The sequence below is a fragment of the Enhydra lutris genome, unplaced genomic scaffold (genome assembly GCF_002288905.1).
Source record: "Enhydra lutris kenyoni isolate GAN:26980312 unplaced genomic scaffold, ASM228890v2 scaffoldscaffold163, whole genome shotgun sequence".
Lineage (NCBI taxonomy): Eukaryota > Metazoa > Chordata > Mammalia > Carnivora > Mustelidae > Enhydra > Enhydra lutris.
In genome coordinates this window covers 71,983-99,545 of record NW_019154247.1, presented here as the reverse complement: position 1 = coordinate 99,545, position 27,563 = coordinate 71,983, and the positions used below count along the sequence as shown (strand labels likewise).

The 27,563-nt window shown below is 36.5% G+C and overlaps 1 protein-coding gene and 1 pseudogene across 1 annotated transcript in view; one reads left to right on the top strand and one right to left on the bottom strand.

The window, feature by feature from the left end:
• The window catches only part of LOC111140098 (cylicin 1), a 116,848-nt gene extending 98,825 nt beyond the window's left edge, over positions 1-18,023 (top strand). The window contains exon 5 of the mRNA XM_022492480.1: positions 17,907-18,023. Coding sequence (XP_022348188.1) covers positions 17,907-18,023 — 117 coding nt within the window. The remainder of the gene's footprint in view (positions 1-17,906) is intronic.
• A 4,906-nt stretch (positions 18,024-22,929) lies between these two features.
• LOC111140097 overlaps positions 22,930-27,563 on the bottom strand; it is a 63,498-nt pseudogene continuing 58,864 nt past the window's right edge.

The window sequence follows — 27,563 nt, the reverse complement described above, 5'->3', positions numbered from 1 at the left end:
ATCTTATTAATTCTTTCAAAGAACCAGCTCCTAGTTTCGTTGATTTGTTCTATTGTTTTTTTGGTTTCTATTTCATTGATTTCTGCTCTGATCTTTATGATTTCTCTTCTCCTGCTGGGTTTAGGCTTTCTTTGTTGTTCTTTCTCCAGCTCCTTTAGGTGTAGGTTTAGGCTGTGTATTTGAGACCTATCTTGTTTCTTGAGAAAGGCTTGTATTGCTATATATTTTCTTGTCAGGATTGCGTTTGCTGTGTCCCAGAGATTTTGAACCATAGTGTTTTCGTTATCATTTGTTTCCATGGTTTTTTTTTTTCAATTTTTCTTTAATTTCCTGGTTGACCCATTCATTCTTTAGAAGGATGCTGTTTGGTCTCCATGTATTTGGGTTCTTTCCAAATTTCCTCTTGTGATTGAGTTCTAGTTTCAAAGCATTGTGGTCTGAAAATATGCAGGGAATGATCCCAATCTTTTGATACTGGTTGATACCTGATTTATGATGCAGGATGTGATCTATTCTGGAGAATGTTCCATGGGCACTAGAGAAGAATGTGTGTTCTGTTGCTTTGGGATGGAATGTTCTGAATATATCTGTGATGTCCGTCTGGTCCAGTGTGTCATTTAAGGCCTTTATTTCCTTGTTGATCTTTTGGTTGGATGATCTGTCCATTTCAGTGAGGGGAAAGTTAAAGTCCCCTACTGTTATTGTATTATTGTCAATGTGTTTCTTTGATTTTGTTATTAATTAGTTTATATAGTTGGCTGCTCCCACGTTAAGGGCTAAGATATTTAAAATTGTTAGATCTTCTTTTGGACAGACCCTTTGAGTATGATATAGTGTCCTTCCTCATCTCTTATTATAGTCTTTGGCTTAAAATCTAATTGATCTGATATAAGGATTGCCACCCCAGCTTTCTTTGGATGTCCATTAGCATGGTAAATTGTTTTCCACCCCCTCACTTTAAATCTGGAAGTGTCTTTGGGTCTAAAATGAGTTTCTTGTAGGCAGCATATTGATTTTTTTTTTATCCATTCTGAAACCCTGTGTCTGTTTATTGGGGCATTTAGTCCATTTACATTCAGGGTAACTATTGAGAGATATGAATTTAGTGCCATTGTATTGTCTGTAAGGTGACAGTTACTGTATATTGTATCTGTTCCTTTCTGATCTTCTACTTTTAAGGTCTCTCTTTGCTTAGAGGACCCCTTTCAATATTTCCTGTAGAGCTGGTTTGCTGATTGCAAGTTCTTTCAGTTTTTATTTGTCCTGGAAGCTTTTTATCTCTCCTTCTATTTTCAATGATAACCTAGCTGGATATAGTATTCTTGGCTGCATGTTTTTCTCATTTAGTGCTCTGAATATATCATGCCAGTTTTTTCTGGACTGTCAGGTCTCTGTGGGTAAGTCTCCTGCCAATCTAATATTTTTGCCATTGTATGCTACAGACTTCTTTTCCTGGACTGCTTTCAGGATTTTCTCTTTGTTGCTAAGACTTGTAAATTTTACTATTAGGTGACGGGGTGTGGACCTATTATTGATTTTGGGGGGGGGGGTTCTCTGCACTTCCCGAATTTTGATGCTTGTTTCCTTTGCCATATTCAGGAAATTCTCTACAATAATTCTCTCCAATATACCTTCTGCTCCCCTCTCTCTTTCTTCTTCTTCTGGAATCCCAATTATTTTAATGTTGTTTCATCCTATGGTATCACTTATCTCTCTAATTCTACCCTTGTGGTCCTGTAGTTGTTTGTCTCTTTTTTGCTCAGCTTCCTTATTCTCTGTCATTTGGTCTTCTATATCACTAATTCTTTATTCTACCTCATTTATCCTAGCAGTAAGAGCCTCCATTTTTTATTGCACCTCATTAATAGCTTTTTTTAAATTTCAACTTGGTTAGATTTTAGTTCCTTTATTTCTCCAGAAAGGGCTTTTATTTCTCCAGACAGTGTTTCTCTAATATTTTCCATGCCTTTTTCAATCCCAGCTAGAACCTTGAGAATCATTCTGAACTCTAGATCTAACATATTACCAATGTCTGTATTGATTAAGTCCCTAGCCTTCAGTACTGCCTCTTGTTCTTCTTTCTTGTGGTGAATTTTTCCGCCTTTTCATTTTGTCCAGATAACAATATATGAAGGAGCAAATGAAATACTAAAAGGGTGGCAAAGACCCCAGGAAAATGTGCTTTAACCAAATCAGAAGAGATCCCAAATCGTGGGGGGAGAAAGGGGGAAAAAGAAGTTCAGAAACAGGGGCGCCTGGTTGGCTCAGTGGGTTAAAGCCTCTGCCTTCAGCTCCGGTCGTGATCTCAGGGTCCTGGGATCGAGCCCCACATCGAGCCCCACATTGGGCTCTCTGCTCAGCAGGGACCCCACTTCCCTCTCTCCCTGCCTCTCTGCCTACTTGTGATCTCTCTCTGTCAAATAAATAAAATCTTAAAAAAAAAGTTCAGAAACAAAAAATTTAAAAAAGAAAACAAATAAAGGAAAAATATAAAAAAGAAATATTTATATTAGACTGGTGACTAGAACATGGTTACCCACTTAATTTTGGGAGCATTTGGTCTCTTAGAAGAAACTACCTCCCAAAATTTTGAAGAATAAAAAACATATAAGGGTAAACACAATGAAGGGATGGAATATGACTATAAAGATGAAAAAAAATTTTTTTTAATTTCTAACAAAGGAGTTGATAAGGTAAGTTGGTTGGTAGAATAAAGAAAAAGAAAGTGGAGAGAATTTGCTTGGGCTGGAGACTAGATCAAGCCCAGTGCTAGATTTAGGGTGTATTTTGATCTATTAGAGGAAGTTGTACCTCAATTATTTTAGAAGAAAAAACCTTATGTGTATACAAAAAATAAAGTTAGATATATTGAAGGATAAAATATGACTATAATAATGAAGGTTCAACAAAGTTTTTTCTTTAATGAAAGATATTAAGATAAACTAGTTAAAAAACTTTAAAAGAGGAAAGGGTAAAAGTTTTAAAAAATTAGCAGAAGAAAAAAAATTAAAAAAATTAATTAACTTTGCAAGACTAAAGATTCATGGGGAGAAAGCCATGAATTCCATGCTTTGCTTTCTCCTCCTCTGAAATTCTGCTGTTTTCCTTGGTAAGTGAACTTGGGCTTGGCTGGATTTCTTGTAGATCTTCTGGGAGAGGGGCCTGTTGCAGTGATTCTCAAGTGTCTTTGCCCCAGGCAGAATTGCACTGCCCCTACCAGGGGCCAGGTTAAGTAATCCCCTCGGGTTCGCTTTCAGGAGCTTTTTTTCCTGAGTTCTGGAGGACGGAAATGAAAATGGTGGCCTTCCAATCTCCGGCCTAGAGGAGCTGAGAGCTCGGGGCCCCTATCTTCAGTGCCCCCTCAGAGAAATGCGTTCAATCACTCCCATCTCCCTGGCCTCCAGCCACACTCCGATCTCACCCAGCCTGTGACCAAGCATCTCTGTCTCTGGCACACAGCTCCGCCTGGAGTCTCCAAACCCCGCAGATCCCTGAGCTCTTCCAGGTTGGGGTCTCCCTGGATCTTGTGGGAACCCCACTCACAGAGCCCCGGCCTGTGCCATGGATTACAGCTCAAGGTAACCCCGAGTTGAGAGCTCACTCCTTGGCTCTGTCTCTGTAGCCAGCTTCCCCGCTCTAATACCTGCGAGCTCTGTGACACTCAGACACCCCTGATCCTTCTGTGACCCTGCAGGACCTGAGGCCACACTGTCCCCGCATGGGCTTCATCCCGGTTTAGCCTCTGGAGCGATGTCCCTCAGTGGAGCAGACTTTCAAAAGTCCTGATTCTGTGCTCCGTTGTTCAGCTGCTTGCCAGGAGCTGGCCCCTCTCCCCGCAGCCTATCTTCCCATCGTTTTGGATTCACTTCTCCGCAGGTCCTACCTTTCAGAAAATGGTTGATTTTCTGTTTCTAGAATTGTAGCTCTTCTTCTCTTTGCTCTCCTGTTGGATTTGTAGGTGTTTGGAATGGTTTGATAAGTTATCTAACTGATTTCCTGCTACCTGATGTTGTCTCAGCCTGCTACTTCTCCACCATCTTGACTCCTCCCCCCTTAGTCTGTCTTCTTGATCCAATATTTTTCTTTCCCTCTTCTCTTAAGCTTTATTTTCAGTAATTTTTTCTTCTATATCACTGACTTATTCTTCTGTTTTATTCATCCTCATTGTTATTGTATTCAGTCGGGGTTGCATCTTGATTATAGCATTTTTTATTTTAGTCTGACTAGTTTTTTGTTCTTTTGTCCCTGCAGGAAGGGATTCTCTCATGTCTTCTTTCTTCAAGCCCAGACTGTATCCTTATGACTATTGTTTAAAATCTGGTTTAGGGATATTACTTATATCTGTTTTGATTAGATTCCTGGCCAGGATCTCTTCATGTTATTTCTTTTGGGGCAAATTCCTCTGTCTTGGCATTTTTTTTCCAGGTCACTGTGTGAGTGAGTGTGTGTGTGTGTGTGTGTGTGTGTGTGTGTGTGTTAGGAAAACTTTTTAAATTTCCTACTCCTGTGAATAATGGCTATATTAAGAAGACATAGTATGGTATCCAGGACCTGGCATTTCACGAAGTCTTTCAGAGTGTGCACTCTATTGTTTTGTTTTGGCTTCTCTATCCCTCAGGTCAGTCTTCTGCAGAGTTTCTCCTTGATAGCTGTGGGGAGTGTTTGGACCTTGTCCACTGTGTGGTGTTTTAAGTAGGTTTTCTTTTGTCTGTTTGTTAAAATAAGCCTGAGTCTATTTCTATTAGAGCTGATGCTTTGCTGTACTCTATGACCAGTAGACTTGGTGCATGTGGGGATTTGTGCTGGTCTTCTGGGGCAGGAGCCTACTGCTCAGGCTGACTTGCCCTAGTAAAGATCCACCTGCAGGGAAAAGTGAGGTGGGGGTTAGTTAAATGGCTACCGTCTCCACTAGGGGGCATAGTGTTGCTCACTGAAGTCGTGCTGATGGATGAGGCATGGGGAATTGCATCACACTGTTGTCTTGTTCCCAGAGAGGGGAGTTTAAGCCTGCAGCTGTTCAGGAAACCCTCACAGAAGAGCATAAAATCTCATCCTCTTGTGTCCCAGGCTTCTGTAAGAACCCTGCTTTCATCCTGTGTCTGTGCCATCTGCCTCCCTGGTGGTGCAAAGCTCCTGTGTTTCATCTCAGCTGCACAGCTGGGTTTCAAAAACTCCAAATTTTAGGTACCTGGATCTTCTGATCTTCTGGAGGAGGTCTCCCCATGTTGTTGCTAGTGCAGTTTTGTCCCAGATAAGCAGTATCATGACAGTGCCGGTGCTGGGAGTTTATGATAAAACACAGCCAGAAGCTGACTTCCAGGTTAGCTTCCTTCAGGAGATCCTCTGCTGCTGTGCTAATAAGTGTGGTCACTCAATGGTGCCCACCTGTCCCTTTTGATCCCTGAGAAGCAGTGCCACGTCTCCCAAATGCACTTTAAGAAGAGGAAATATTTCTCCCTCTGCAGCCCATGAGATCCTCAGACCATGCTTTCTACTTCTGGGCCTCTGCTGTCCTTCCCCACATAAGCACCACTAAACCCACCACACATGAGATGGGTGATGGCCTGCACTTTTAAAACTTCAGATTTGAGCTCCTTTGCTTGTAAAAACTTGTGATAATCAACTCCTCTCCTTTTCCCAGTCAAAATGGTTTCAAGGAAGAGTTTTTCTTGTGTAATCCCTTGCATTCTGCTTTCTCTCTCTCTCTCTCTCTCTCTCTCTCTCGTCATCTCTTTCCATGATCAGGGATCCTTCCCCCCAGCAGCACCTGCAATTCTTTTCTCCCCCAAGTCAATTCCCTGCAGCTTCTACCTTCCACAGTTTGGCCTTTGTTCTCCCTCTAGATGTGAAGTTTGTTCTCAAGCCACAGATCAATTTCTTGGGTGTTCAGAATGGTTGATACTTATCTAGCTGTTTTCAAGGCATGAGGCAAGCATAGCATCCCCTGACCACTCCAACATCTTGACTCCTATCCTTTCACATTCAATCTGAATGTATCTTTCAGTCTGAGGAAAATCTCTTGTAGGTAGCATAGCATATAGGTTGATTTTGCCTTTTCATCCATTCAGTCACACTATGTGTTTGGATTAGAGAATTTAGTCCATTTATATTCAAAGTAATTATTGATAGGTATGTACTTATTGCCATTTTATTACTTCCTTCAGGGCTGTTTTTGTAGTTCTTCTCTGTTCCTTCCTGCTCTAGCTTTCTTCCTCTGTGGTTTGCTTGGATTCTCTCTCCCTCTCTTTGATATCTCTTACAGGTATTTAATTTGTGGTTACCATTAGGTTGATATACAACATCCTATGAATATAGTAGTTTATATTAAGTTGATGGTTGCTTAAGTTTGAACCCATTCTAAAAACATTAAATTTTTACTTCCCCTCAGGTATTATGTATATAATGTGATGCTTTACATTCTTTTATTTTGTGAACCTTATGAAGACAAATATTATACATAACATTGAATTTACCATTTTGTGCTTTAACCTCCATATTGATTTTTATAAGTGTTTTATAACCCCCTTTGCCAGGCAGGGCTGTGGTCACATTGAACTGCAGGTGGTTCTTCCTGCATTTTCCCCTGAGAGACTTTTGTTGGTGCCTATAATTAGACCAAATTTTTGCCTCTAGTTTGACTGTGGGGCTCTCTCTTTAAGCTTCCCCTGTGAGGTTTTCTTGGTGGCCTAGCAATCAGATCAGATGTTTCCCCCAGCCCATTGTGGGGGATGCAATAGAACTAATGTGTGTGGTTACCTTCCCCTATCCTTAAGACAAGAGTCACTTTGGAATGGTGCTGATCATTATTGGGGCTTCTTCTAGAATGGGACACAATAGGCACTACTTTGCAGGGACTCTTGCCAAGTGGGATGGGTTGGATAGTAAGTCTGCAGGATAATGCTGGGGTGGGGGTATGATCTTAGCTGCTAGGTGCCCTTCCCTACCAGGGCTGCTTGCAGGATGAGACCTTGATAGAACCCCTTTGTAAGGACTCGGACTGAATTGGATGGTTTAGGTTGGTCAGATTTACAGAAGAACACAGGAGTGGGGTGCGCAGTGTTAGCAAGCTTTGTGGGGCATGTTTGCAATGGTTCCTGCAGGTGTCTGGGCATCTAGGCTGAGGGTATAGGGGAAAATGTTGCCTGCCACCTCTTTTGTTCTTGGAGAAGTCTTCTAGTATTCTTGCCCCTCTAGTGTATGTTCTGAAATTAATAAATGAGTTTCCTTCCCCTATGCCTCAAGCACATTTCAAATTGTTGCTGTTTTGCTGTATCTCAGTAGGATTGTTTGTTTCTTTACAGGTAGGGATTCAGTTTCCTATTATCTTCAGGCTCTCACAGAGCTGAGCCAACTTATTTTTAAAGTATCCAGGTTTAAGCCCCACTGATTGTAAGCCCCACTGATTGTAACTTCCAAACTTAAGCCCCACTGGTTTTAAAAGTCAAATGGTTTGGAGATTCATACTCCCAGTGAAGGTTTCCCATGTCTGGGGTGCCTGATGTGGGGTCTGTTTGTCTTCCCTTTTTGTGCTTGTAATGTTTTTCTCATTTGTGGTTAGACTCACTGAGTTTTGTTCTCAGCTTGGTCTCTGCCTCTCTTACCATTTTCTATGAGGCCTCCTCTCTCTGATTAACAGTGGAAAATCTGTTCTGCCAGTCTTCAGGTCATTTTCTGGGTTGATTTCACTGATGTAGTTATTACCTAGGTGTATTAGTGGGTCACAGTTAGCTTAGGTTCCTCCTACTCTTCCATATTCCTAAGCTTACCCTGAAGAGTTCTTTATACTCCATTTACTGAGGTAGAAAACTAGTGTTATGTTTAGAGTTTAGTTTTCCCATTCTATTTTTTTTTCTTCTTTTTAATTTTATTTAGATATAATTGACTTATAACATTATAATAGTTTCAGATATGCAACATAATGATTCAATATTTGTATATATTAAGAAATGATCATCACAATAAATCTAGTTAACACCCACCACCATACATAATACAAAACTTTTTCTTGAGATGAAAACTTTTAAATCTACTCTCTTAGTACTGTCAAATATACTGTACAATATAATAACTATAGTTGCCATGATGAACATACATCACTTTGACTTAATTGCTTTATAACTTGATGTTTGTAATTGTTAACTGCTTTCACCTACTTCATCCATTCCCCAGGCTCCACATAATTTACAACCACCAATCTCTCCTCTCTATCCATTCTTTTTTTTTTTTTAATTTTCCGCATATAAGTGAAATCAGACAGTATTTGTCTCTCTCTGGCATACTTCATTTAGCATAATTCCTTCAAGTTTCATACACAGTACAACATTTTTTTCTTTTTATGGCTGAATAACACTCCATTGTGCATGGGGGGAGTGTGGGTGTGATTCTACTTTATTTGAATATAGTCAGCACAATGTTACATCAGTTTCAGGTGTACAACATAGTGATTTAACAATTCTATATATTTTTTCTATGTTCACCACTCATGTAGCTACCATCTATCACTGTACATCACTACTATACTGTAACTGACTATATTCCTTATGCTGTGCCTTTTATTCCTGTGACATATTATTCTATAACTTTTGGAGTCAAATCCAAAAAATAAATAAATAAATAAATTACCAAGATTAATGTCATGGAGCTTATTGTCTATGTTTTCTTTTAAGAGTTTTATGGTTTAGAGTCTTATGTTTAAATCTTTAATCCATTTTGAGTTAAGGTTTGTGTATGGTGTAAGATATGGTCCAGTTTCACTCTTTTGCAAGTGACAGTCTAGTTTTCCCAACTTCATTTATTGAAAACACTCTTATTTCCTCATTTAATATTCTTGGCTCCTTTGTCATAACTAAATTGACTATATGTGTCTGGGTTTATTTCTGATCTCTCTATCCTATTCCATTGATCTTGTCTGTTTTGGGACCAGTACCATACTATTATGATTACTATAGCTTTGCGGTATAGTCTAAAATCAGGTAGCATGAGGCTTGCAGCTTTGTTCTTTTTCTTCTCAAGATTAACTTTTCAGGATCTTTTAAAAATTTATACAAATTTTAAGATTGTTAGCTCTATTTCTGTAAAAATACCATTGGAGTTTTTATTAAGATTGTGTTAAATCTGTAGATTGTTTTGGCTGACATGGACACATTAACAATATTAATTCTTCCAATCCATTAGCATGGAATATCTATTTATAATTTGTCTTTTTCAATTTCTTTCATCAATGTCTTATAGTTTTCCAAGCCCATGTCTTTCACCTCCTTGGTTAAATTTATACCTGAATATTTTATTATTTTTGATGCAACTGTAAGTGGAATTGATTTCTTCATTTTTGTTTCTGCTAGTTCAGTATTACTGTGTAGAAACATAATAACTTTTTGTGTATGGATTTCATATTCTGCAACTTTATAGAATGCTTTTTATTAGTTCTAACAGATTTTGGTGAAGTTAGTGTTTTTAATGTACTATACCATGTTATCTGTAAGTAGATACAGTTTTACTTCTCCCTTTCCAAAATGAGGGACATTTTTATTTGGATGAAATTTTAATTTAAATTAGCATGCAGTGTTATATTAATTCCAAATATACAATATAATGTTTCTGCAATTCTATACATTAGTCAGTGCTCACCACAAATGTACTGACCATCTGTCACCAATTATTATTACTATCTTATTGACTATATTTCCTATGGTGCACTTTTAAAGTTTGTACCTCTTAATCTCCCTTCTTATTATCTGATTTGAATGACTTTTATTTCCTGCTCATATCTCAATGCTCTGGCTAGGTTAGGGTTAGTTTATCTCCTTACAAGTAATGAGTATGCTCAATTACTTTATTTCTTTCTTATTTAGGCTTTTAATATTGTAGTTGCTAGGATTTACCAGTTTTGTCTTCATAGTACTCTCAAGATCCTTTGCATTTCTATTTTAACAGTGTGCCTCTTTTTTTTTCCTTTCTGATTTTGACACTTTTTTTTTCTTGGTGGGTTTATTTAAAGGTTTATCAATTTTGTTTATCTTCTCAAAGCACTAGCTCTTAGTTTCACTGACTTTTTTTTTCTATTTATCATTTTAGTTTCTATTTCACTCATTTCTGCTTTGAGCATTGCTATTGCCTTCATTCTAGTAAATTTGGGCTTTAGTTGTTCTTTGTTTTATTTTGGTCCAATTTAGTTAATGTATGGTATATTATTAGTTCTGGAAATAGAATTTAATGATTCATCAGTTGCATATAGCACTCAGTGCTCATTATATCAAGTGCCCTCCTTAATGCCCATCACCCAATTACCCTGTCCTCCCACCCACCTCCCCTACAGCAACCTTCAGTTTGTTTCCTATAGTTGGGAGTCTCTTGTGTTTTACCTAACTCTCTGTTTTTATTTTATTTTATTCTCCCTTCCCTTTCCCTATGTTCAGCTGTTTTGTTTCCTAAATTCCACATATGAGTGAAATCGTATGGTATTTGTCTTTCTCTGGCTGACTTATTTCACTTAGCATAATTCCTCTAGTTCCATCTACAACACTGTAAATGACAAGACTTCATTTTTTGATGGCAGAGCAATATTCTACTGTATATATATACACATATATATATGTACCACCTGTTCTTTATCCATTCATCTGCTGATGGATATCTGGGCTCTTTCCATATTTTGGTTATTGTGGACATTGCTGCTATAAATATTGGGGATGCGTGTGCCCCTTCTAATCAGTATGTTTGTATCCTTTGGATAAATACATAGTGGTGCAATAGCTGCATAGTAGGATAGTTTTATTTGTTTTTAAGTTTTTGAAGAACATCCATACTATTTCCCAAAGTGGCTGCACCAGTTCATATTTCCACCAATAGTGTAATTTCTCTGCACCCTTGCCAACATCTGTTGTTTCCTGTATTGTTAATTTTAGCCATTCTGAGACATGTGAGGTAGTATCTCATTGTGGTTTCAATTTGTATTCCCTTGATGCCAAGTGATGGTGAGCATTTTTTCTTCTATTTGCCATTTGTATGTCTTCTTTGGAGAGAAATGTCTCTTCATGTCTTCTGCCCATTTCTTGACTAGGTTTTCTTGACTTTGGGGTATGGAGTTTGATAAGTTTTTTATGGATTTTGGATACTAGCTTTTTATCTGATAAGTCATTTGCAGATATCTTCTCCTGTTCTGTAGGTTGCCTTTGTTGTATTTGTTCTTTTTCTAATTTCTTCACATGTAGAATTTATTTCAGATTTTCTTTCTTTTCTTTTCTTATCTTTCTTTTTTTTTCTCTTTCTTTCTTTCTTTCTTTATTTTTTAGATGGGGAGGAGGAAGTAACAGGAGAAGGAGAGAGAGACTCTTAATCAGGCTCCATGCCCAGTGTGGACCCCAATGGGGGGCTCGATATTACAACCCTGAGATCATTACCTGAGACAAAATCAAGAATCAACCCTTAGCCAATTGAGCTACTGAGGGATTAATCGCTCTTTTATTTTCTTTATTATTTTTATTTTTTGACCCAGGCATTGATTACTATGAACTTTTCCCTTAGACTTGTTTTTCTGCATCGCCTAAGATTAGGCAAGTTGCATTTACATTTTAATTTGTCAAGCAACATTTTAATTTCTTTATTGATTTCTTCTTTGACACATTGATTTTCTAGTAGCATGTTTTCAAATCTCCACATAATGTAAAATTTCCACTTGTCTTCTTATAAATTGTTTATAATATTATAATGGTCAGAAAGATGGTTGATATGATTTCAATCTTCTTAATTTTTAAGACTTTTTTATGACTTAACATATGATTTATCCTAGAGTATTTTTCATGTGCAAATGAAAATTATATATATTTTGTTGCTTTTGTTTACAGTGCATTGTATATATCTGTTATGTTAATTTGGTATAATGTGTTGTTTAAAATTAATGTTTCATTATTGAATTTCTTTCTTATGACCAATTTTTCTTTATATATATTTTTACTGATAAAAGTAATACAAATTTTTCATAACCCTTAAAATAATACAAATATGTAAAAAATTAATAATACCCTATGCTCACTACTGTACTTCTAACTTCTTTATACATCATCCTCTTGAGGTAACCAGTGTTACCAAACTTGTGCTCATTTTTTTTACACAATCTCCTTGTACATACAAGTTCATATAAGCAGATAGATAATTTGTTTTGACCAAACTAAAATCATAAATATGCAGTATTTTATAACTTACTCCTATTCTTGACAATATCCTAGTTATCCCTATAAGTCACTTGATATATATCTAATGCTATGGCTTTTAGTTCCAACATATGTATGAAAGCACACACAAAATTTTACACTCCAAGATGCCGTACATTCTGGATTTGCTTACATCAATTTTTAATATATTTTTTTGTCTTCCCACTCCGAATTTCTACCCTCATTCATTTCTACTTCTTTTCTTTTCTCCAGATAACATTTAGCAACATCCTAAAATGTATCATTCCTTAACTTTCACTAGCATTCACTTTATCATATCAAACCTTGAAATACACACACACATACAAACATGGTGGGGAGGAAGTGGTGCAAAGAGCAGAAGAGTGATGTTTTGTTAGTTTCATTTTAAAAAGATAATGCATACTTCTCTGGAAACAAGTTAGCAATAGATGTTAAAGCTCTTCCTCTGCCATTCTAATGGATGCCTAATACATCACTGATACTTTAATTCTCTTTTCCTTGATTACTAGTGAATTTGAAAATATTTGGAAGGTACTTTGTCCACTTTAGTTTGATCATTTGAGGAGCATGCCTTTGTAGTCTCTACTTTTCTTGTGTTATTAATATTTTGCCAGTTTATAACATTCTTTATTATAGATGTTAAATTATATTGTTATAGATATTATAGATAATTATTATAGATACTAATCTTCACTTTTATTCTCTGTTATATTTTCCCCAACTCTCATATAGCTATTGTTTTTTGTTGTTTTTTGCAATGCAAAAATTTATAAATCTTTATATGGCCAAATATATTTATAATTCCTTATATTTGTTCTTGGCTTCCTATGTTGGTGAAGATTATCTTCTCCATAAGAAAGTTTCAACAAGGGTTAAAAAAAAACTAAAAATAGTCCTGTAGTAAATAAAGTTTCATCAAGTCCCAAAATCTGAGCTATGTGATAATCAAGTTTCAAGGGTCCTAAAATGTGTTAGCTAAAATTTCCTAATCTCCCTCAGAATAACTAAATACGTTGAAAATAGAAAACATCATTAATGTTGTATAATGTAGTTGTTATTTCCTACAGTTTTGGAATCAGACAGCTTTGATCTTAATTCTTACTCTATCCTTTAGTTGCAGAAAACCTCTGCAGAACTTTCTTAATCCCTTGGAATATCATTTTCCTCAAGTGTAAAAAGTGACATTAATAAGATGTTTCTTGTAAGAAAATGAAGCATGTAAATTGCTTAGTAATATATCTAGGTTTGTATTGTACATATTTATAGAACCTTACCTATATGATGATTTTTCCAATAATGATATATATGCATTTTTTCTTATTACCATATAATGTATTATTTGTTTCATGGGCATACGTCTATGAATTATCAGTCTTACACATTTCACAGCATTATCATTACACATACCCTCTCCCAATCCATTATCCAGGCACCCTAACTTTCCAACCCTTCTCCCCTCCAGCAACCCTTAGTTTCTTTCCTGAGTTTAAGAGTCTCTTATGGTTTGTTTCCCTCCCTGGCCCTATCTTGTTCCATTTTTCCCTCTCTTTCCCCACAACCCTGCGCCCTGCCTCCCAAATTCCTCATATCACTGAGATCGTATGATAAACATCTTTCTCTGGTTGACTTATTTTGCTTAGCATAATACCCTCTATTTCCATCCACGTCATTGGAAATGGCAAAATTTCATCGTTTTTTTTTTTTTTTTGATGGCTGCATAGTATCCAATTGAATATATATACACTACTACTTCTTTATCCATTCCACTGTTGATGGATAACTAAACTCTTTCCATAGTTTGGTTATTGTGGACATTGCGACTATAAGCATTTGGAAGCATATACCCCTATAAATCACTGCATTTGTATCTTTAGGGTAATTAACCAGTAGTACAATTGCTGGGTCATAGGGTAGCTCTATTTCCAAATTTTGAGGAACCTCTAAACTGTTTTTTACACTGGCTGCACTAGCCTGTATTTCCACCAGCAGTGTAGGAGGGTTCCCCTTTCTCTGCATCCTCACCAACACTTGTCATCTCCTGACTGGTTAATTTCAGCCATTCTGACTGGTGTGAGGTGGTATCTCACTGTGCTTTTTGATTTGTATTTCCATGATGCTGAGTGATGTTGAGCACTGTCTGTTGGATATTTGGAAGTCTTCTTTGCAGAAATGTCTGTTCATGTCCTCTGCCCATTTCTTGATTGGATTACTTATTCTTTGGGTATTGAGTTTGATAAGTTCTTTATAGATTTTGGGTACTAGCCATTTATCTGATATGTCGTGTGCAAATATCTTCTCCCATTCTGTCAGATGTCTTTTGGTTTTGTTGACTGTTTTCCCTACTGTGCAAAAGATTTTAAAATTGATGAAGTCCTAATCGCTCATTTTTGCCCTTCCTTCCCTTGCCTTTGGCGATGTTTCTAGGAAGAAGTCGCTGTGGCTGAGGTCAAAGAGGTTGCTGCCTATGCTCTCCTCCAGGATTTTGATGGATTCCTGTACCACATGGAGGTCTCTCATCCATTTTGAGTCTATTTTTGTGTGTGGTGTAAGGAAATGGTCCGGTTTTATGCTTCTGCATGTGGCTGTCCAATTTTCCCAACACCATTTGCTGAAGAGATTGTCTTTTTCCCATTGGACATGCTTTCCTGCTTTGTAAAAGATTAGTTGACCATAGAATTGAGGGTCCATTTCTGGGATTTCTATCCTGTTCCATTGATCTATGTGTCTGTTTTTGTGCCAGTACCATTCTGTCTTGATGATTACCGCTTTGTAATAGAGCTTAATGTCTGGAATTGTGAAGTCTCCAACCTTGTTTTTTTTTTTTTTTTTTCCAACACTCCTCTGGCTATTCAGGGTCTTTTCTGGTTCCATATAAATTTTAGGATTTTTTATTCCATTTCTTTGAAAAAAAAAAAGATGGTTATTTTGATATGGATTGCATTAAATGTGTAGATTGCTCTAGGTAACATAAATATTTTCACAATATTTGTTCTTTCAGTTCATGAGCATGGAACTTTTTTTCCATTTCTTTGTGTCTTCCTCAATTTCTTTCATGAGTACTCTATAGTTTTCTGAGTACTGGTTCTTTGCCTCTTGGTTAGATTTATTCCTAGGTATCTTATGGTTTTGGGTGCAATTGTAAATGGGATCGACTCCTTAATTTCTCTTTCTTCTGTCTTGTTGTTGGTGTACAGAAATGCAAGTGATTTCTGTGTATTCATTTTGTATCCTGACACTTTACTGAATTCCTGTATGAGTTCTAGCAGTTTTGGAGTAGAGTCTTCAGGGTTTTCCACATAAAGTATCATACCATCTGCAAAGAGTGAGAGTTTGACTTCTTCTTTGCCGATTCGGATGCTTTTTATTTCTTTTTGCTGTCTGATTACTGAGGCTAGGACTTCTAGTACTATGTTGAATAGCAGTGGTGATAGCGGACAGCCCTGACATGGTCCTGACCTTAGGGGAAAAGCTCTCAGTTTTTCCCCATTGAGAATGATATTTGCTGTGGGTTTTTCATAGATGGCTTTGATGATATTGAGGTATGAACCCTCTATGCCTACACTCTGAAGAGTTTTGATCAAGAAAGGATGCCGTACTTTGTCAAATGCTTTTTCAGCATCTATTGAGAGTACCATATGATACTTTAATGTATTGTATCACATTGATTGATTTGCAGATGTTAAACCAACCTTGCAGCCAAGAAATAAATCCCACATGGTTGTGGTGAATAATCCTTTTAATGTACTGTTGGATCCTATTGGCTAGTATTTTGGTGAGAATTTTTGCATCCGTGTTCATCAAGGATTTTGGCCTGTAATTCTCCTTCTTGATGGGGTCTTTGTCTGGTTTTGGGATCAAGGTAATGCTGGCCTCGTAAAATGAGTTTAGAAGTTTTCCTTCCATTTCTATTTTTTGGAACAGTTTCAGGAGAATAAGTATAAAGTCTTCTTTAACTGTTCGGTAGAATATCCCTGGGAAGCCATCTGGCCCTGGGCTCTTGTTTATTGGAAGTTTTTGATGACTGCTTCAATCTCCTCCCTGGTTATGGGTCTGTTCAGGTTTTCTATTTCTTCCTGGTTCAGTTTTGGTAGTTTGTATGTCTCTAAGAATGTATCCATTTCTTCCAGATTGTCAAATTTGCTGGTGTATAGTGGCTCATAATATGTTCTTAGAATTTTTTGTATTTCTTTGGTGCTGGTTGTGATCTCTCCTCTTTCATTCATGATTTTATTAATTTGGGTCCTTTCTCTTTTTCTTTTTGGTAAGTCTGGCCAGGGGGTTATCAATCTTATTAATTCTTTCAAAGAACCAGCTCCTAGTTTTGTTGATCTCTTCTGCTGTTCTTTTGGTTTCTATTTCATTGATTTCTACTCCGATCTGTATTGTTTCTCTTCTCCTGCTGGGTTGAGGCTTGATTTGCTGTTCTTTCTCCAGCTCCTTTAGGTGTAGGGTTAGGTTGCATATTTCAGACCTTTCTTGTTTCTTGAGAAAGGCTTGTATCGCTATATACTTTCCTCTCCGGACTGCCTTTGCTGCATCCCAATGATTTTGAACAGTTGTGTTTTCATTTTCATTTGTTTCCATGATTTTTTTTCAATTCTTCTTTAATTTCCTGATTGACCCATTCATTCTTTAGTAGGATGCTCCTTAGCCTCCATGTATTTGGTTCTTTCCAAATATCCTCTTGTGGTTGAGTTCTAGTTTCAAAGCATTGTGGTCTGAAAATATGCAGGGAATGACCCCAGTCTTTTGGTACTGGTTGAGACCTGATTTGTGACCCAGGATGTGATCTATTTTGGAGAATTTTCCATCTGCACTAGAGAAGAATGTGCATTCTGTTGCTTTGGGATGGAATGTTCTGAATATGTCTGTGATGTCCATCTGGGCCAGTATGTCATTTAAAGCCTTTATTTCCTTGTTGATCTTTTGCTTATATGTTCTGTCCATTTCAGTGAGGGGTGTGTTAATGTTCCCTACTATTACTGTATTATGAATGTGTTTCCTTGATTTTTGTTATTAATTGGTTTATATAATTGGCTGCTCCCATGTTAATGGCATAGATATTTAAAATTCTTAGATCTTGTTGGACAGACCCTTTATGATATAGTGTTCTTCTTCATCTCTTATTATAGTCTTGGCTTAAAATCTAATTTTATGATATAAGGATTCTGATATAAGGATTGCCATCCCAGCTTTCTCTTGATTTCCATTAACATGGTAAATTATTTTCCACCCCTCATTTTATTTTTTTAAAAATTTATTTATTTATTTATTTGAAAGAAAGAGAGATCACAAGTAGGCAGAGAGGCAGGCAGAGAGAGTGGGGGAAGCAGGCTTCCCACTGAGCAGAGATCCCAATGAGGGGCTCAATCCCAGGACTCTGTGATCATGACCTGAGCCAAAGGCAGAGGCTTAACCCACGGAGCCACCCAGGTGCCCCCACCCCCTCACTTTAAATCTGGAGGTGTCTTTGGGTCTAAAACGAATTTTTTGCAGACCACGTATCGATGGGTCTTGTTTTTTTTTAATCCATTCTGATACCCCATGTCTTTTTTTTTTTTTGTAATTTTATTTTATTTTTTTCAGTGTTCCAAGATTCATTGTTTATTCACCACACCCAGTTCTCCATGAAATATGTGCCCTCCTTAATACCCACTACCAGGTTCACCCAGTCCCCCACTCCGTCCCCTCCAAAACCCTTATTTTGTTTCTCAGAATCCAGAGTCTCTCAAGGCTCGTCTTTCCCTCCGATTTTCCCCGACTCACTTCTCTCCAACTATCAGTGGCCACAGTCGCCAAGCTGTGCAAAGATGTCCTTCAACAGATGAATGAATAAAGAAGATATGGTTCATATATACAATGGAGTATTATGCCTCCATCAGAAAGGAGGAATACCCAACTTTTGTATCTACATGGATGGGACTGGAGGAGATTATGCTGATTGAAATAAGTTGAGTAGAGAGAGTCAATTATCATATGGTTTCACCCTCTGTTTTTTGTTTGAGGCATTTAGCCCATTTGCATTCAGGATAACTATTGAAATATATGAATTTAGTGCCATTGTATTGTCTGTAAGGTGGCAGTTACTGTATATTGTCTCTGTTCTTTTCTGGTCTACCACCTTTAGGCTCTCTCTTTGTTTCGAGGACCCCTTTCAATATTTCCCATATGGCTGGTTTGGTGTTTTCAAATTCTTTTATTTTTTGTTTGTCCTGGAAGCTTTTTATCTCTCCTTCTCTTTTCAATGACAGCCTATCTGGGGATAGTATTCCTGACTGTATATACTTGACTGCATATTTTTCCTGTTTAATGCTCTGAATATATCATGCCAGGTTTTCTGGCCTGCTAAGTCTCTGTGGATAGGTCTGCTACCAATCTAATATTTCTACTGTTGTAGGTTACAGAGTTCTTGTCCTGAGCTGCTTCAGGATTTTCTCATTCTTTCTGAGACTTGTACATTTTACTATTAGAGGTTGGCTGTTAACCTATTTTTATTTATTTTGATGGGGGTTCCTTGTGCATCCTAGATTTTGATCCTTGTTCTCTTTGCCAAATTAGTGGAATTCTCTGCTATAATTTGCTCCAATATATCTTCTGCCTCTGTCTCTCTTTCTTCTACTTCTGCGACCTAATCATTCTAATATTCTTTCATCCTATGGTATCACTCATCTCTTGAAATGTTCCCTCATGTTCCAGTAGTTGTTATCTCTCTTTTTCTCAACTTCTTTATTCTCCATCATTTGATCTTCTATATCACTAATTCTCTCTTCTGCTTCATTTATCCTAGAAGTTAGAGCCTCTGTTTTTTATTGCACCTCACTAATAGTTTTTTTTCTTTTTCAACTTGTTTAGATTTTTGATCTTTTATTTCTCCAGAAAGGGATTTTATTTCTCCAGAATGGGATTCTCTAGTACCTTCTTATTCTTTTTTCAAGCCCAGCTAGCAGCTTTATAATCATCATTCTGAACTCTAGTTCTGACATCTTACTAGTGTCCATATTGATCAGGTCTCTAGCCATCAGTACTGCCTCTTGTTCTTTTTTTTGAGGGGAGTTTTTCTACCTTGTCATTTTAGCCAGAGAAGAATAAATGAATGAGAGAACAAAATGCAAAAAGGGTAACAATTATCCCAGAAAAATATACACTAACCAAACCAGTAGAGACCTGAAATGGGGAAGAAGAAAGGGGGAAAAAATACACACACACACACACACACACAATGAAGGGATGGAATATGACTGTAAAGATGAAAATTTAAAAATATTATAAAAAAAGAATTGGTAAGATAAGAAGTTGGTTGATAATAGAAAAAAAAAAAAAAAGCAGAAAATGTGATCAGGCTGGAAACTAGAACAAAGCCATGTGCTAGATTTAGGATATATTTTGATCTGTTAGAAGAAACTCTATCCCAAAATTTTAAATAAAGAATTTATATGTATACAAAAAATAAGGTTAAATACAATTTTAAAGTATTGATAAAATAGCTAAAGTAGGTTATAATAAGAAAGAGGAAAAATTTAAAAAAATAGAACAAGGAAAAATAACAAATTTTTAAAGAAATTAACTTTAAAAGACTAAAGAATCATGGGGGAAAAGCCATGAATTTTATGTGCTGTATTCCCCTAGCACTGTTGTTTTGCATTTCTCATTGATAGGTGAACTTGATATTGGCTGGATGTTCTTGTTGATCTTCTGGGGAAGGGGCCTCTTGCAGTGATTCTCAAATGTCATTGCCCAATGCAGAAATGCACTCCCCTTGACAGGGGTCAGGCTATGTAGTCTGCTTGGGTTGCTCTCAGTAGCTTTTGTTCCCTGAAAGCTTTCCATACAGCTTTGGAGGATGAGGATGAAGATGGCTCCCTCCAATCTCCAGGCCTAGAGGAGCCAAGAGCTCAGGGGTCCTCCTCTTCAGTGAGCCCTCAGAGAAAAGCCATCAATCATGCCTGTCCCCCTGGCCTTGGGCCGCACTCTGAGCTCACCCAGCCTGTGACTGAGAATTTCTGTCTCTGGAACACAGCCCTTTTTGGTGTCTCCAAACCCAGCAGATTCCTGCATGGTGCTTCCACATTACTCCTCCCAGTGGAGGAAGGGATGTGTCCCTGGTTCTGCCACTTGTGGTGTGCCTGCTTGAAGAGTAGTGGCCCAAGTTTTTCTTGGGTCATGATTTATGGCAATCCCAATCTTAGAGGCCCCTCCTCAACTCCGTGTTTGCAGCTGGCTTCCCCATTCTGATACCTGGGAGCTCTACCACATTCTGGCACCCCCTGTCTTTCTGTGACCCCATATGTCCTGAGACCACACTGACCCAAAGAGAATTCCACTCCAACCCCCCATGCCCCCCCCCCCCGTTTAGCCACTGGAGTGACATCCCTCAGTGGAGCAGACTTCTAAAAGCCCTGATTTTGTGCTCCACTGCTCTCTCACTTGTCGGTAGCCGGCCCTTCCCCCATGGTCTATCTTCCCATATATCACCTTGAATTCACTTCTCCTGACGTCCTACCTACCAGAACGTAGTTGCTTTTCTGTTCCTGGAATTACTATTCTTTTCTTTGATCTCCTGTTGAGTTTGTAGGTATTCAGAATGGTTTGATAACTATCTATCTGAGTTCCTGGGATCCGATGAAATTTAGGGCTCCTATTCCTCTGCCATCTTGCTCCTCTCCAGATTTTTTATTTCTTTTGGGCAACAGGAACACAAGGTAAACCAATTCAGTACAAAATATGTTAAGTATCACCCTGTTATCAATAGAAAGAGTCAATTGATAGCTTATTTTATTTTCCAGCAGATATTTTCATTTACACCAGAGCACCCAGAAGTTACATGCTATTTTACACAATACTACACATTTGATTAAATTGCTTATATTGTTAATTATTACAGTTAATTAGGAGTCAAATGAAGTCAAATCAAATAACCAGAAAAAAAAAGGAAGCTACAAAATTATTCATTTTTTCTATTCAATGAAAGATGCTGTTTATAAAACTGGAATCCACCTCAGAGTATTTACTCTATACAAAATTAGCTAATTCACAAAATGAAGTTAAATACATAGGAACTATAGAACTGTGGGGACTCTTTAGAATTTTTCCTCCTAAAACACATGTTTCCATGATACAGTAAAACAAGTAAATGCTTTTCCTATTCTGGGCCTGTTTCTTCATCTCCAAAATGAGGAATTGAGCTAAATGAGCTATAAATATAATTGGAGTGAATAGCACAGAGGAAAGTGTTTTGTGTTTTCTAATGGAGCCTAAGAGAAGTAGGCCATATGTCTGCCCATAGTTGGGATGGAAGAGGAGTAGAATACCCCTAAACAGGTAGCACAGGTGGCTCAACTACTAGAATACAAGACATAATAATGGCAACAAATGAAAATCATTATCTTGTGAAATCTTTCTTAGGAAATAATAATGTAAATCTTAAGTACACTATGATTTTTAGAGTGTAAAAAGCAATTTGAGTTGTAGTTAAAATATATACCTTTGGGTGACCTGGGTGGCACAGTTGGTTAAGTATCTGACTCTTGATTTTGGCTCAGGTTATGATTTAGGGTCATGAGATCAAGCCCTGTGTCTGCCTCTATGTTTAGGGTGCAGTCTGTCTGAGATTCTCTCTCCCTCTCCCTCTGCACATGCTATCTCTCCCTCTAAAATAAATATACAAATCTTAAAAATATATAGGTATACTTATGATGTAAGAAGTCATTTTTCTTCTGTCACTATCATTACTGGTTTAATCTATTTTCAAAAGCCACAATTTCTGTAATTTAAAGCACTATCACCATATTTGAAGATAAGATTCATGTACCAGTAAAATTGTCTGACAAACATAGGCACATATTAATGTGATTTTGCATTTAGTTTGGTGGCTACCTCCATATCTTTAAATAATACATTTATATGGTTATTTCACAATTTTACACATTTCCTAATGGCATTCTTCCATAATGGGTGAATATTTTTTTTTTTGTATGCACCATCACCTCTCTTCCTCTTTTCTTAATATAGTTCTATCTTTGTTTTTAGTTCCTTTATTAATGATCTTTGTAACTTTAAACACTTTATTTGAAGTTTTTCTGCTCTAATTGCAATTAACTGCTCTAATTACTCTTCAGTTTTCTTCTCCTATCCTTTTTCTCTAGTTCTTTTATTTTGTATTTTCCATTGAACTATGATTGAAATACAATATATATTAGTTTCAAATTTACCTCATAGTTATTTTGTCATTGTATACATTAGAAAATGTATAATTTTATGCATTACAATATGATCACCACTATAAGTCTTCTGTCCATCTATTACCATACAAAATTATTACAATGTTATTGACTATATTCCGTATGCTGCACATTACATCCCCATGACTTAATCATTTTAAAACTGAACATTGGTAAGTCCCTTTTACCTATGTCATCCACCCCTCAAACCCCTCCCTTCTGGCAACTATCAGTTTGTTCTCTACCTATGAGCCTACTTCTATCTTGTTTTATTGACTGGTTTTATTTTTTTAGATTCCATGTATAAGTAGTAATCTTATGTCAATAAGCAGCAGGTACTTTTGGGAGACCATATTCCCAAATTCACCATTGCTACTTTACCACCTCCCTGATTCCTGGAATTCTAGGAAAAAATAAAAGACAACATATTGTTATATAAAGTTCAATAAACTTTCTGTCAAGAATAAAAAAAAAATGATCATTTCCATAGATATAGAAAAAACATGTGACAAAAGTACCGGCTACTCTACCTCTGATTCTACAAAGGTTGCCAGACAGATCACCCCACCACTGGAGATGACCCATCCCATGGCCAAAGCAAAAGCATTGACATGAATTGCCAACACTCTTCCTTGGTCACATCTTCCCATTAGGTAGCATCAACATGGCCACAAAGATAGGAGCTCCCAGAGCTCCCAGTGACAAAGAACTCTCATCATACCCTCCATGAGCACTGAGTACACTTGCCCTTCTTTTGGGGGGCCCCAGCCCACATTTGATTATTCCTACCATTAGGTCTTCTCAGTATGAGAAACACATCTTTTTAAAGAGGCTGGTTACCTTTTGTACCACCAGAGGCTCATTTAGCTCTATACTATGGAAATAAGCTGATAAGTGACAGGACTCAGCTACAGCCTGGGTATCAGCTGCTGAGCCTAAGCAACAGGAGAAAATACAGTCATGAATAGGGATCAGATTGTCAGTCACTTGATTGGCAATGTAGGACCTAGTAGCTGTTCTGGAGTGGGCTCCCAGAACCACACCCCCATAAAGTTGTTTGGCTATGACAGTGGTCCCTGTGGTCCCTGTGGAGACTTCCTGGCTTTCCCAGTGCGGGAAACAGGCTGGTGTGGCCTGCTCCTCCAGTACCTACTAAAGTGGTTGCCATCTTCCTCCTCTGGTACTACCACTGATCATATACTTTTTAATACTTTGTTGTTTTTCTTAATGTGGGTGTATCATGTTGATTGATTTGCATATGATGAATGATCATTGCATCTCTGGAATTAATCTCACGTGATCATGTATTATTCTTTTAATGTTTAATTCTATTTGCTAGTATGTTGTTGAAGATTTTTACATCTATATTCATCAAAGATACTGGCCATATATATATATTTTTGTAGTTTCTCTGGATTCAGGGTAGTATCTGCCTCTTAAAATAAGTTTGACATTGTTCTTTTCTATTCCATTTTTTGGGTTTCTTTTTTGTTTGATTTGTTTTGTTTTAAGATTTTTTAAAAATTTATTTATTTGAGAGAGAGAGAGAGAGAGTACATCCTCTTTCTCTAAGAGGATGAGAAAAGGGAGGGTTAGAGGGAGAATCAGACTCCCCACTGAGCAGAGAGCCCAATGTGGAGCTCAATTCCGAGACTCCAGGATCATGACCTGAGCCAAAGACAGTCGCTTAACCAACTGAACCACCCAGGCATCCATCTATTCCATTTTTTTTAAATAATATGAGAATGATAAGTATTAACTCTTCTTCAAAAGATTGATAGAATTAACCATAGAATTAATCATGACCTGTACTCCTGTTTCTTGGGATTTTTTTTTTAATTACTGATTCAATTTCATTACTAATTGGTCTATTCAGATTTTCTATTTTCTCATGATTCAGTCTCAGGAGATTCCATATTTCTAGAAATTTCATTATTTCTTCTAGGCTAATTTCTTGGCATATAATGATTCAAAGTATTTTCTTATTTTCTTTTTGTAATTCTGTGCTAGCTGTTGTAATTTCTCCTCTTTTATACTGATTTTTTTTTTTAATTTGGGGCCTCTCACTTTTTTCTTAATGAGTCTAGCTAAAATTGTGTCAGTTTTGTTCTCTTTTTTTCCAAAAAAAAAAAAAACTAATTCCATTGAGCTTTTCTATGTATTTTTAGTCTCTGTTTTATTTATTTTTTCTCTGATATTTATTATTTTCTTCCTTCTATTAACTTTGGTGTTTGTTTTTTCTGTTTTTTTTTCTATTTCCTTCAAATGTAAGTTAATTTTTTTATTTGAGATTTTTCTTGTTTTTTGGGGGGGTTAAGCTTGTATTGTTATGAATTTTTCTCTTTAAATTGATATACCCTAAAGATTTTGAAATTTTGTATTGTTTTATGTGACTCAGGTTATTTTCTTTATTTTCTCTTTAAGTTTTTCACTGACCCATTGGGTTTTTTTTTTTTTTAATTACAAGTTGTTTAGTCTCCATGTATTTGTGTTTTTTTTGTCCAGTTTTCTTCTTGTAATTAATTTTTAGTTTTAAACCATTGTTGTTGGTAAAGATGCTTGATTTGATTCCAATTTTCTTAAATTTTTTGATATTTGCTTTTTTAAAAAAAATTTTTTATTGAGTTATTTTAGTCACCATACCATACATCATTAGTTTTTGATGTAGTGTTCCAACATTGTTTATACATAACACCCAGTGCTCCATGCAATATGTGTGGTCCTTAATACCCACCACCAGGCTAGCCCATCCACCCACAACCTTCCCCTCTATAACCCTCCTTTTCTCAGAGTCCTTGTGACCTAAAATATGATCGATACCGGAGAATATTTCATGTGCACTTGAAAATAATGTGTATCCTGCTGGTTTGTGTGAAATATTCTGTATATAATAAGCTTATCTATTCTAATGTATTGTTCAAGGCTATTTTATTTTTTAATTGAATTTTTATCTGGATGATCTATCCATTGATGAAAGTGGAATATTAAATTCCTTTACTATTATTGTATTGCTATATATTTCTTTATTTCTCTTAATATTTGCTTAAATATTTAGATGCTCTTATGTTGGGTACAAAGATGTTTACAAATGCTATATCTTCATTTTGGATTGACCCCTTTGTCATTATGTAATGCTTTTCTTTGTCTTTTGTTAATTTAGGTTTTAACTTATTTTGGTCTGACATAAGTATTATTACCCCAGTTTCTTTGCATTTATATTTTCATGGTGTATCATTTTATCCAATCCTTCATTTTAGTTTTTTATTTAGGTTTGAGATGAGTGCTTTATAGGCAGCATATGGAATATTTTTTATATATTTTTATATTTTTATCCATCCAGCACACCCTATGTCTTTCGATTAGAGAATTTAGTCTATTTATATCTAAGGTATTATTAGTTGGTAATACTGCCATTTTGTTCATTTTTTTTTCTAGCTGTTTTTGTAGTTCCTTTCTCTGTTCCTTTCTTCTCCTCTTTCTCTCTTGTGGTTTGACTTTTTTTTTCTTTAGTATTATGTTAAAATTCCTTTCTCATTGTCTTTTGTGTATTTAGTATAATGGTTTTGTTGTTGTTGTTGTTGTTTCTGCTTTCTGTTACTGTGGGATTCACATAAAATATCTTAAGTATACTACAGTCTCTTTTAAATTGATATAAATTTGGGGGCTCCTGGGTGGCTCAGGGGGTTAGGCCTCTGTCTTCAGCTCAGGTCATGATCTCAGGGTCCTGGGATCAAGCCCTGCATTGGGCTCTCTGCTCAGTGGGGAGCCTGCTTCCCCCTCCTCTCTCTACCTGCCTCTCTGCCTAGTTGTTATCCCTGTCTCTCAAATAAATAAATAAAATCTTTAAAAAAATAAAAATAAATAAATTGATATAAATTCTGTACACATTCTAAAGCCTTATATTATTAGTCATCCCACCCAAAAATATTTTTGAAGATACATTTTACATCATTTTATGCATCCCTTAGCTAATTATTGTATTTTTAATTAATTTTATTACTTTTGCCTTTTACCCATCATGTTTACTTTATAAATGGTTAATCCACTACTTATTTTTTTATTTATGTTTTCTGGTAAGATTTTTATTTTTTTTATGTTTTCTTAGTATTTGTTAGGTCTGTTATTTTAAGCTCAGAGAAGTTTCTTTAGCATTTATTTTAAGGCTAATTTAATAGTGATAAACTCCCTTAGTGTTTGCTTATCTGTAAAAGAATATGTAAACCCTTTAATTTTGAATAGTAACCCTCCTACATAGGTAATTCTTGGTTTGTGGTTTCCTCTATCAGCACTTTGAATATGTCACACTACTCCTTTCTGGCCTATAACATGTCTGCTGAAAATTCTGATAATCTTATGGGGTTTCCCTTGTAGGTAATAAGTGGCTTTCTTCTTGTTACTTTAAAAATTCTCTCTCTATCATTAACTTTTATCATTTTAAATACATGCCTGTGCCTCTCTTTGGTTTCATCTTATTGGGGCTCCCTGGACCTGTATGTGTGTTTTCTTGGCCTTGATTATAGACGTTTCTAGCCATTATTTCTTGTTATATTTCTATGGCTCTTTCTCTTCTCCTAGTCTGTTTGATGTTGTCTCAGAAGTCCCCTACGGTATCATCACTTCTTTTATTTATTTTTCCTTCTGTACTCTATGTGTTTTCCATTGCTTTGTCTTCTAGTTCAATAATTCATACTTCTATTTATCCATTGTGCTGTTACAATTCTCTAGTGCATTTTTCAGTATAGTTATCATTTGTTTGGTACTTTTTAAAAAAATATTCTCTATTACATTGTTGAAGTTCTCACTATGTTCATCCAGTCTTCTCCCAAAATCAGTAAGCATCTTCATGATCATTACTTTGAATGCTCTATCAGTTAGAATGCTTATTTCCATTTCATTAGAATTTTATTTTCAGTATTTCCCTTATTCTTTAGTTCAGAACATATTCCTCTGTCTCATCATTTTGGTTCTCTGTGTTTGTTTTGTATTAGGCAAAATGTCTACCTCCCTCAGTATTGAAGAAGTCTTGTGTAGAAGCTATTCTTTATAGTCCAGAAGTATAATCTCCTTTGGCCACCAGAGCCAGGTACTCTCTGCAAGCACCTCTTGTGGGTTTCATATACCCATGGTTACAGTAGCTACACAGAGATGGTGGAGC